At 46.8% G+C, this 12,258-nt stretch overlaps 1 protein-coding gene across 1 annotated transcript in view; it reads right to left on the bottom strand.

Moving 5' to 3' along the window:
- Positions 1-6,420: 6,420 nt before the first annotated feature.
- The window catches only part of BCAS4 (breast carcinoma amplified sequence 4), an 84,655-nt gene continuing 78,817 nt past the window's right edge, over positions 6,421-12,258 (bottom strand). The window contains exon 5 of the mRNA XM_058287232.2: positions 6,421-6,967. Within this exon, the coding sequence (XP_058143215.1) occupies positions 6,863-6,967 (105 nt within the window). The 3' untranslated portion in view covers positions 6,421-6,862. The remainder of the gene's footprint in view (positions 6,968-12,258) is intronic.

Here is a 12,258-nt window from a genome sequence, read left to right as displayed (position 1 = left end):
TTTACTTTATTGCCCTCTAGTTGTGTATCTGTTCGGTCCAAGTACCTACCCGTTTGGAAAGATACACACCACTTCAAAGATGAACAAAATGCACCAGATTAAAAAACTTGAGAACCATTAAAAACTGAGGAATTAATGCTTCTTCTGAAAATAGAAGGGATTAAACCTGAGTCAAGTGGTTCCTCAACCTTGACCTCAGTCCGCCACCCCGAACTCTCAAGAATGGGACCCAAAAATCATCTCCACATGATTTTACTCTACTAAAGTTTGAGCATCAATCTTCGCTTGAGTGACAGAAAACCTCTTTTACTTAAATTCAGAATATATGGAATATGTATTTTCCAGTGTTGGGTCAGCCTTCTGCCCCTGCCATAGGCAATGGCTTTTTCTACAAATAGTGACCCTTATTTCTACCCCATCCTGCTCATTGAGTTGGTATCAATTGAGGCATGTTTTACCTTCAGTATCACTTTAATGCAGTTAATCTCAAACTGATGAAACTCAAGACTGGAAATGAAGATACTGCACCTACCATTCTGAAATGGCATTCAAAATAACACTTGGTCATCATAAGGTAAGATAGAAAATAATGTAGCTGAGACAATGAAACCTGTCAAGTTTGAAAAAAAGGGATTTCTAGCAGCAACTACTGGAAGGTTGGGTTGAAAATGGATCCAAACTTGTACCAAAGGAGGGGCACCATTTGTTAATTCTTCAGCATCCTGCTACTTCCCAGCAACCTACTTTAAATGGTATTATAACTTGAATATTCACTATAATTAGAATATAGTGGAGTTGCAGTTTAGGCAGGGATTATGTTTAAAAGTCAGCATGTAGTCAGAATTATTCCCAGAAAATCCTTAAATCATACTTTAAAAGTTCTCTAAGTGAAAGAACCATAGTCATCTCTAGGACAGATGCTGTGTGTGTGGAATAAAGGGCAGGATCTTCCATACTATTTAAATGAGTTTTGTGTGTGTGTGTGTGTGTGTGTGTGCTGCTTAGTCCAGTGTTCCTGCATCATGATGCAAACTTCCTCACCCGCTACCCCAGGGCACCATCTGGCCTCCATGCAAGGGTATAAGGCCATTTAAACCTAAAGAAGTTTTTACAATACTGTGCTTTTATTAATGTCTATACAGAAACAAAATGGTTATCTTAAGTAAATCAGACACCTTTTGAAAGCTGACCGAGGCAGCAAGCTTCCTACTAGAATAAAATGGCTTTTCAATGTACTTAATAAGCTATACTGGCTGTCATCTAGACTGGGGCAGAATGTGACAGCTGTGTATGTGAAGCAGCCATCTGGGAGTCTAGGAATTAAAAGTAAAAGCCGTACCTTGGAGATGGCCAAGGAAAAGGAAGGGACAGCTGTGTGGCTTACATGTTGCCAGTTAGCAAAGCTGTATCATCATCCCTGAGAAAAGGGAGCTACACAAGGCTCAGGCAACAGATCTCTGTCCTCAAATGGAGGAGGCTCCAGGCACGGGGCTTGACCACACCTTGTGTGATATTTTTCCTAAAATTGCCCAAAGCTGAAGGCACGTTGTGAATGCACATCATCCAAGGATTTTCAGTACCTGTAGTCCCTGTGGTAAGTTGTTGGGCACTACCTTCCAAGATACCTAATTTCTCAAAACAGCCCTGCTCCATCCTACCTGTCAAAAGGAATTAATTCCTGCAAAGGGAGTATTTGTTCTGGGTTTCAGGTGCACACATGAAGGCTCAGAAGCTAAGTGACTCATCTAAGATCCCAGGAGGCAATGAGGAGCGGCCGACTCAAGCCCAGGTTATCTGATTCCATAGCCACTAGTACTTCAATTATACTGTATACCTCTGACCTTGGTTCAAGACTAGCTTCAAAAGAAAGACGTTTATGACTGCAAAGCCGCGTAAGCCCTAGTCTCTAAACCAAAATATTGTACTTTCACTGGCACAATGTTTCCCAAACTATACTTGTTCACACTCCCATCTTCAAGATTTCTGCCACATCTACCCAACTGCACCATTTTGGTTTCAACTCCTTTTTGAAAAAGGAAAACCAAATCACTATCGAAACTTGCCATTAATAGAAGGTAACTAAAAAAATGAATAGAAGAAAACATTACTAAATTCTTGCTGCCATTGCCTGCTGAGGGCTAATAAGAGTGGTGTCCAAGGCATTCGAGCACCAGAATGATAATTCCTCCTTGGCCCAGGCAAGATGGAAAGAACTGGATGCGCCTTCTTCAGTGTGACTCAGATACCATAATGCATGGCAGGGAGCAAAGGGCATGGAGTCAAGAGATGGGGTTCCAAGCCCTAGCTCAGGCACTGGTGCTGCATGGCCCTCAGGAAAGTCTTTGCCTATCAGTGATTACCCACCTTTCTTTACCAAGCCTTGGACTCCTTTTATATTAAGTAGGACCCTTTCACTAATAGGAAACCCAACTCGGCCTGGGTTTAATAAAGGGGCACGTTAGGGTAACTGGCTGTGCCAGTCACTTGCATCCTTGACAGGCATCCTAGTGTTCATAGGACGCTTCCTGTTCACATGCTTTCAGAGGTGGCTTCCCTTCCTTCGCTCGAGCCAGAGTCCTAGAGCTCTGGGCCAACTGGACCATTCCTGAACTGGCCCCTGTGTTTCCTGTTAGGCCCCCTTGACTGGTTTAGATCAGGTGAGACCCACCTCTGGAACTGGGGTGGAGTCAACTCAGCCCGCACCAGGGAAGGGCTACATTTGCAGAGGCATGGGATGGAAACTACACTCTTCAAGTGAAACCTTGTACATCCTTGTGAAAGATTAAAAGTGCAGATATTCCATCTGGGGAGAGGTTAGCAACTCCTTGAAAATCTCTTGCCTGATTGTTTTTGATAGCAGTGATTCCCAGCCCTGGCTGCATATTTAAATCCCCTGGGGAGCTGTAAAAAGAGATCCAGAGATTCAGATGTAATTGGCTTGGGGTGTGGCCCAGCTGATTCCTATGTGCAGACAAGCTTACAAACCACTATTTTAAAGAGACCCGCAAGTGAATACAGGCAACAAGCGTGAGCTTTCCCCTGACTAGTGTATTTGCTACCAGCAATTTCCTGTGTAAAACCTTTTATGCACCCTCCCCCCACCCCAAATACCTGCCAGTCAGCCCATCTCTACACTCCCAGATACAACCTGTGTGTGGAAACAATTTTAGGTATGTAAGCTAATGCCTTAATATCTCCTTGGTTCACTGAGAGCAGTAAGGAATCTAATCTGATAATCACTATTTGGGGGGAGGGGGATGTGTCACAAATTCATGCTTAGCTTTCCAGAGACTTTTTATGCCTTTGTTATACAGTTGGTAGCATACCATGTACATTTTTCTGCACTTTGGCTTTCATATCTTGGCAATATTTCCATACTAATCATAACCCAGTGCAATTTTACAACTTTGTGGTATTCCACTATATGGATGTATACAATTGGACTAGTCCCACATCAACTCTTAGGTTCTTTCCAGTCTTTTGCTATTTCAATGTGCAGTGCAAATGATCCTCTGATTCATTCCTTTCTCTTGTGCACATGTACCCTGTGGTTACATTCCCAGAGGTGGAATTACTATTACATTTCTAACTTTGACCTGGACTGCCAAATTGACCTCTGTAAGGAATGTGCCAGTTTACACTCTAACCATTGATGAGTAAGAATGCCTGTTTCTTCAAAATTTCAACAGTGTTAAAGTTTTTAATTTTTGCTAGTCTGATCTGTCTCAAAATACTTTCAATTTTACACTTGTTATAGAATATTTTTTCCTATGTTTAAGATCCTTTTGCATTCTTTTCTGTGAAATGCCTACTCATATCCCTTGCCTATTTTTTTTCCGTCATCTGTTTGTAGAAGCTGTTTACATATTAGAGAGATTATCTTTTGTGATGTGAGTTTCACATGCATCTTCCTAGTTTGCTTCCCCCCCCCCCCCCCCATTTCTCTTCTGATTTGCTTAGGATTTTGTTTTGTTTGGTCTGGAGATTTTTTTGTTGGCTTTTTTTGTTTGTTTGCTTTGCTTGTTTTTGGCAGGGAGAGGCTTCGATTTTTTTTTTTTTTTTGTCTAATCAATTATCTTTTATGTCTTTTAGATTTTGTATGATGCACCAAAGTTTTTCCCTACTTCTTCTATAGATTCATTTTATGCATTTAAATCTTTGATCCATCTGGAATCCTGGAATTGTTCCAGGTGTACAGTGTGAGGGATGGATCTCACTTTATTTTTTCCAGATGGTTACCCAGTTGCCTCAACATAAAAACATTTTAAAACATAGTTTAGGCCAAACCAAACATTTCTGCCTAGCAGATATATGTATAGCCCGTGGGCCACCATTTGAAACCTCTTCCTTTGACACTCATGACTCATGTCCTTCGGGAAAGTGGGAAAGGACTGGTAAGAGCCTGGCTCTTATTGAAATTGCCAACGGCCGTTCTACTGACACCCCTGCCCAACAACTACCACGAAAGAAAAGAAGAAGAAAGAGCACCGTTTCCTCAGCTGCAAAGTAACCTCTGCAGTGGGTTTTGTGGCCTGCTAATGTCAGGAGCCAAGGACTGTGTTTGCTTGAGGCAGTTAAGAAAGACACTTGCTTTAAAGTGGGAACACAGAGCCACTCCACCAATAAGGGCAGCACCTCTAAAATCCATGCAGCACAGAGGACGGAGATGGAAACTTCCTGGCAGGATTCTGTGTCCTGGCCTTTCTCCTCTCCTGGTGCTTCAAAATATCCCTAAAAGCTCGTTGCTTATTTAAAAATAAAAGGAGAAAAGAAAAAAAAAAAAGCTGATTTTTTGGCATTGCAACGCCCAGGAAATTTGGAATGGCCAGTTCCAGTTCATTCACCTTTCTCCCCATACATGCATGCAGCCACGTATCTCACGAGCTGGGGGTGGCAGTAGGGTTTCCAATAAGGATCCAAGGACAACTTTAGCAGCTCTTACTCTCCCATGGCTTGTTGTACTTGGAAATTTAAGGACATCACCTAAGCCAGTCACTGCTGAGGTTCTTAGATGCCATAGTCAATTGAGAAGGGCAGCGAGATTGTACCTCTTTCCCATTAAGCCTTCACTGTTAAGAGCAGATGCTCATTACCATGGCCACATCCTGAGCCATACTCACACAGATCATCTCCTTTCAGCCTCACAACCCTTTTATATTATTATTATTCTCTGCCTTTTTCAGAAGAGGAAGGGTGGGCCCAGAGAGGTTAAGCAACTAGGCCAGGATCACATAGCTGAGACATGCGGGAAATGGCTGTGCCACCCAGGCAGGCTGCCTCAGAGCCTCTAAGCTCCTAGCTGTGGTCTAGCGGGGCTCTATTTTAGGAAACTTAAATTGCTGTGATTTGATCAAATGACATTCCCTTCTGACTCCCTGTAGCCCTTGCTTGAGACCCTGGAAGGAGAAAGAAGCTTCGGGGTGCCCAGCAAATCACACGCCCACAGACTTCAGGAAATTAGCAACCTCAGCCATTTGTATGGAAAATTAACTGTCCATTGAATCTGTGTTGTCCCTGAGCAAATGGCAGGGTATGTACAGATCTCAGCTTCCTTCATTAAAAAGAGTACTAATCAATACAGCACAGCCGTGAGAAGTAACGATCTCTAGTCTCACACAGCAGCCTGGACGCATCCCTCAGGCACAGGGTCAGACCAGTGAAACCAAACACAAAGACCATAGACCATACGTCTATACTCTCTTCCTACTCCACTTAGTCAGAAATCAGCAACACCAGTCTGTACTGTTAGATGTCAGGCCAGTGCTAGCCTGGGTTGGGGGAGTGCCTGGAAGGGAGCAGGAGGGGGCTTTCGGGTCCTGATAAGGTTTGCTTCTCCCTTCAGCTGGGTGGGGATTAAACAGGTGTGTTGAATTAGTAAAATTTAATGGATACACCTTTCTGTATGAAAATTATACCCAAGAAAAGTTTACAAAATGATCTAAAAAATGCTGACTCTTTCTGAATCAGGGGTCCATCTAATATTCTGTAATTCCAAAAATTATGCTAGAATTGGTAAGACAACATTTTCCTTGCTTTTCAACTGCTATTTTGCCTGATTCATTCTTTTAGATTTCCTTGAAATTCTAACACATTTCTACAGATCAGTCGTGTATGTGTCTTCTTAGCTCCGAAAGGAATTCTAGAAAAACCAGAAATAGCCATCAGAGGTAGAATTTGGAGTCTCGGGACAATAGGAGGAGAAGAAATGAAGGTAAACGCACCTCTGAGGACCTGGGGAATCCTCCGCATTCTTGCTGGAAATCTGAAGACCAGGCTGCACCTGCCCCTCAGGCAAGGGGTCCTGGGGATAAACAACTCTGGAGGTTCAGGCTGGCGGAGAGAGGCAGCAGGAGCCTTGGAGGAAACATTTACGTGGAGTCAAATGGAGACGCATCCAACATGTTCACACCCAGACACACATGACCTCTTGACATCTTTATTGAAGTGATGTGCAGGGCCACAGGCCCTGGGGTTCACAGCCAGCAGGCCCACACTGAGACGGGAGCCCGCTCCCCGTGCTGATACGGCCACACAGCCCCTGCGATGCCCACACAAAGCTCTTCACAGAGGAAAAGGGGAACCAAGTGCCCTCCACCTATCAGTCAACAGCAAGTGAGACCTGATAGCCCCGTTCCCAGTAAAGCACCAGGCAGGCACCAGCCAAAGCCTTGCCTTGTTCTGCAGGTAATAAATGCTCCTCAGAACCCTGTGGTCAGTATGAAGCAAGGGAGGATATTCAAAAAACAAATCAAAAACAGTTTAAAAAAGGAAAGAAGTAAAGAAACTCCAAGCTACTTGATATACAGTTCACTTTCCAACATCCCTGATGGGATGACCGCGAAGCTGACCAAAGCCAATGGCACTAAGGGGCTGGGTGCTTGGCCTCCCTGCCATCCACAGGAAAATGGTCCTCGGTCCTATACAACGTGGGCAGCTCAAACGTTGAGGGCACCGGTGTAGACAGTTTCTGAAATGACAAAAAATGAGGTCTTCTATCAGCATTTTGAGTCTACTTGACCTCTGAGCCAACAATTCCCATTCTAGGAATTCATCCTGCAGGAAGAGCCTCCCATGTACACAGTGGCTTCCGTGACATCCTGAGCCCACCTCTCCAAAGGAGACAGATCCATCCACGTGGGCCCATTGCTACAAGGGAGTACTCTGCAGTTTTTAAAGAGATGCAGCAGGCTTTAGGGAGGAGTTAGCTCCAAGGCAAATGCAGAAAGCAAGGTACAGAGTGTGGGAGCCTACATGCTAGCCCGTGTGAAGGAGGCGGCCCTCCACCCCACACACGTGTGCGCACAGCGAGCTCCACGGGCAGAGGCAGGAACCTGGGCCCAGGCGCTGCCGCTGGTGAGAGGAAGTGGGGATCAAGGTACAAGAGATCTGATTCACGGTGTACCTACCCATCTGCGCTGAGGTTTTTGCCTTCTGCATGTGTTACTTTTTCAAAAAATAAAGCCATTTTTAAAAGGGCGTGCGTGCTTCTGGTTTAGATACTTGTCAAAAGGGGGTTAGGAAGGAGAGATTTTCCACTAAGCAACCCTCCCCAAGCCCTGGTTGGTGGGACCCTGCAGATTATGCATTCCCAGGGAAAACCAGTTTTACAGAGGACCGCCTAAAATGAGTTCTCAAACATGGCCACACACTGGAATCCACGGGGGAGCTTTACAAAACACTGATGACAGGTCCCACCCGCAGAGGGGTGTGCACAGCAGCGTGTGATGGGCCTGCGGAACTGAGTTCAGCCTAGAGCTGGGTCAGAGGGTAGACCGGGAAGCAGCTGGAAACCAGGGTCAGATCATGGAGGCTCCTGAAGGCCACGTGAAGAACATCATCCTACGAGCATCCAGGAGCCACGAGGCATTAGGTGGGGAGTGTGTGTGATGGCAGCTGTGTGTTTAGAAAGAGGAGGGTAGAGAAAAGACTGGAGTGGGCGGGGGGAGGGGGAGGAGGAGAAAAGCCAGGGAGAATGTCCAGGCAAAAGTGAGAGTGGCTGGCTTGGGGAGAGAGGGCAGGAGTGGACAGATTCTGGCATCTGAGCACCAAAGCCCTTGAGGCTTCCACCACGCTGAGCCATCTCCCGGTTTAGAGGGGAGCCATCAGAGGATTCTAAGTAAGGTGGACCGTGCTCCAATGTCCAGACGTCACACACTTCCTTGTGTCTCCCCTCCACACCTGGAACCCAGCTGAGCAATCCACCTTGGCCAATGTCAGTCTCACAAAAAGGGAAAGAGAACATTCCATCCAGTTACCCTTGATCAGTCCCCTGCTTTCTCTTCCAGCACCTTCCAGCCACCTCCATCCCTGGAGACTGGTGGACACACTCCCTCTAACAGTACAATCAGAACACAACCGGGAAATTAAGCAGCTCTTTTTTAAAGTCACAAGCTACACCTCACAGGCAGAGGAAGGCAACTTGTCAACAATCCAGTTTCAGAGTATCTGCACCCCCGTTTCTCCTGAGAACTGGCCATTCTAGTACCAAAAAAGCATTCAGGGGAAGCGGATTTGGCTCAACGGATAGAGCATCCGCCTACCACATGGGAGGTCCAGGCAGGCACCAGCCCGGGCCTGCTGGCCCACGCACAGTGCTGATGTGCGCAAGGAGTGACGTGCCACGCAGCCATGTCCCCCACATAGGAGAACCCCCCGCGCAAGGAGTGCACCCCATAAGGAGAGCTGCCCAGCACAAAAAAAGTGCAGCCTGCCCAGGAGTGGTGCCACACACACGGAGAGCTGACGCAGCAAGCTGACGCAGCAAAAACAGACACATTCCTGGTGCCGCTGGCAAGAATATAAGTAGACACAGAAGAACGCACAGTGAATGGACACAGAGAGCAGACAACTGGCGGGGGGGGGGGAGAAGGGGAGAGAAATTTTAAAAATAAATCTTTTTTTTTTTTTTAGAGCATTCAGGTGAATCCTGGTAGACCAATGACTGGCCCTTTCATCCTGACATACAGTCTTGGGACCATAAGATACTTCTTTAAAAAAAATAAAAAGCAATGCCAGGTGTTCTTGAAAGATGAGGAGGACAGGCAGGCAGATGTGGCTCAAGTGATAAGGCCTCCGCCTCCCATGTGGGAGGACGCTCGCCTGGGTGGTGAGCAGAGTGCCTGCGTGAGTGTCCGCACAGTGAGCCAGTGCACGCACAAGTGAGTCAGTCATGCAGCAAGATGATGACACAACAAAAGAGAGATGAAGGGGAGAGTCAAAGTGAAGGGCAACAGACACTAGGAACTGAGGTGGCACAATGGACAGGGAACCTCTCTCCACATCAGAGGTCCCCAGAATCAAATCCCTCTGAATCCTAGAGGAGAAAGATGAGAAGATAAAAAGAGAAACAGATAACAGAAGATCACACAGCAAATGGACACAGACGGCAAAAACAGCAGGGCGGGGGAGGGGGAAAAGAGAAGGACAAAGGGAGAAGATGACCATGTAGACAAACACACAGGCAAATACCACATATCTGGTTAGGGTTTAATATCCCAAATATAAAAAGACTACAACTCAACAACAAAAAGACAACTCAATTTAAAAATGGGCAAAGGTCTTAGACATTTTTCCAAAGAAGAGATACAAATGGCCAATAAACATGTGAAAAGATGCTCAACATCATGAGCCATTAAGGAAATGCAAACCAAAACCACAATGAGATACCGCACACCCATGAGAAGGGCTATTATTAAAAAATGGAAAATAAGTGTTAGAGAGGATGGAGAGAAACTGGAACCCTCCTGGCATTGTTGGTGGGAATGTAAAATTGCATAGCATCTGTGGAAAACAGTATGGCAGTTCCTCAGAAAGTTAAGTATAGAATTACCACGTGACCTGGCAATTCCACCTCTAGGTGTATACCCCAAAGAACTGAAAGCAGGCCCTCAAACAGGTATTTGTACTCCAGTGTTCAGAGCAGCATTATTCACTAGAGCCAAAAGGTGGAAACAACCTAAGTTTTTCCATCAACTGATAAACAAAATATGGTTTAGATACAATGGAATATTACTCAGCCATAAAAAGGAATCAAATTCTGATACATGCTACAACGTGGATGAACCTTGAAGACATCAGGTTGAATGAAATAAGCCAGACACATAAGGACAGATATTGCATGATTCATGTATATGAAATAATTAGAATAAGCAAATTTATAGATTCAGAAATTAGAATACAGGTTCCCGGGGCAGGGGTGAGGGTGGGGAATGGGGAGTTAATGTTTAATTGATACAGAGTTTGTGTCTGGGGTGAAAGAAAAATTTTGGTAATGGATGGTGGTGATGGTAGTGGCATCACATTGTGAATGTAATTACCACCACTGAAATGTGTATTTGAAAAGTGGCTAAAATGGAAAATTGTGTTGTGTATATATGTTAACCCAAAATGAATGAATACATAGACCAACAGAGGCAGAGACTGGAGGGGTCATATGTACAAGCTCAGAACACCAAGGACTGCCGGCAAACACCAGAAGCTGGGAAGAGGCAAGGAAGGATTCTCTCCTACAGGTCTCAGATGGAGTGGGCCTTGCTGACACCTTGGATTTTCAGACACCTGATCTCTGGGAAAGAATCAATTTCTGTGATTTTAAACCCCAGGTTTATGGCACTTTGTTATGAGCCCTGGAAACCAAGGCAAGATATAATCAGATGTTTAGGCCCAGCGAGAGCTCATGCAAGACTCTCGCAGCCGTGGCCCCTACCCTGGTGTCAGAGAGGGCAAGCATCGTCCCTGTACTCTGAGCACGGATGAGGAGGGAAGGCAGGGAGGCGAACCTCGAGGCCCTGAAAACGCCACAATGGATTATAAACAGCTGTTTCACGTGTCCTTCGACAAGGAAATCGATCCTAGGATCCTACTGGGTTCCTATTCCAAACAAGCTTCTTTCCTTTGTTGAAAGGTCACAGCCTGCAAGACGGCCCTGGCCCAAGCCCCGGACCACATGGCAGAGGACGTGTGTCAGAACTGGTTGAGAGTGGGCCCAAGGTGGGCCGGGCAGGGGTCCTCTGGATGAGCCAGTGGGCTCTGAGTGTGTCCTCTCCACCAAAATGTGCGGCTGGGGCAGTGGGTGGACACGTGCTGCTCTGGCCTGGCGTGAGCCTAGTCTCAACAGTGGTCCTTGCCTTAGCATCTCAGAGGGGACTTTAGGGATTCCTGCCCAGCCCCCCAGCCCCAGTGAGAGCATCTCCCTCACCCAGGGAGCTCCCACAGCAGTCACCCAGGTAAGCAAGGAGGAGCTGCTCTCAGGGCTCTTGCTCCTCCTGCCCACCAGCCTGCAGGCAGGAATGTTCCAGGGCTCTGCTGTGGGATAGGCCAAGGCACCTGAAAGCTGACACCGTGGGGCCCCCACCCCCAGCTCGTTCCTCCCAGCCCAGAGACCGCCTGCCCTCCTTGGGAAGAGGGGCCTCTCCCAGCTGTGGGGCCTGGCACACTCCCCTGGGCCTACCCCACCTGCACCCCGGACATCTGAGTGCCCCAAACCCCAGCCCACAGACCAGACACGAGCCTGCTTGGCCTGCTTTATGGCTTTTTAAAAGTGGGATTAATTTTGCAAACAACTAAAAATCAGGAGATTTCACATAAAAAGCCAGACGTCCAGCTTCTCTGGGAAAATCAGATGATCTGGAAGCTCTGGGCTCGTAGTCCCATGGGGCCCAGGTGGTGAAGCTGCGGAGGCCTTAGATGGGAGGGTCCTCTCCTAATTGCTCCAGCCCCCGCCACTGTCCCTGTTTCCTGGTTTCTGTGCCCTGCAGCTGGGTAGATGCCTTACTGTTGCCCCCTCCCCCTCGAAATCCACACTACCAAGGCAGCTCCTCTCCTGACAGCAACCCCAGATGGCCGTCACAGCTCACCACAAGATGAAGCTGTAGGCCCTGGCCTGGGTTCAGGGCCTCCTTCCTGTCTGCTGTAAACCAAGCACCCAGACCTCAGGACCCATGCTCGTGCTGGGCTGCCCTCCCTCTCTTCTGTGCCTTCACAGCCCGCTTCAGTACTGGTCCATCCTTGTATCTCGGGACGCCCCAGTAGCACATCTCTCGCTCTGTTTTCTGTTCAAGCCAGAGCCAGCTGAGCTTTTCTATAAAGGGCCAAACAGTAAATATTTTAGACTTTCCAACTACTCAACTCTGCCACTGTAGCACTAAAGCAGCCATAGACTATACGTAAACAAATGACATGGCTGTGTTCCAATAAAACTTTATTTACAAAACAGGCAGCAAGCTGGATGTGGTCTCCAGGCCATACAGTGCTCCTGGA

The sequence above is a fragment of the Dasypus novemcinctus genome, chromosome 24, assembly GCF_030445035.2.
Source record: "Dasypus novemcinctus isolate mDasNov1 chromosome 24, mDasNov1.1.hap2, whole genome shotgun sequence".
Taxonomy (NCBI): domain Eukaryota; kingdom Metazoa; phylum Chordata; class Mammalia; order Cingulata; family Dasypodidae; genus Dasypus; species Dasypus novemcinctus.
Note: the sequence above shows the minus strand (reverse complement) of the source record. Positions and strands in the feature narration are given on the sequence as shown.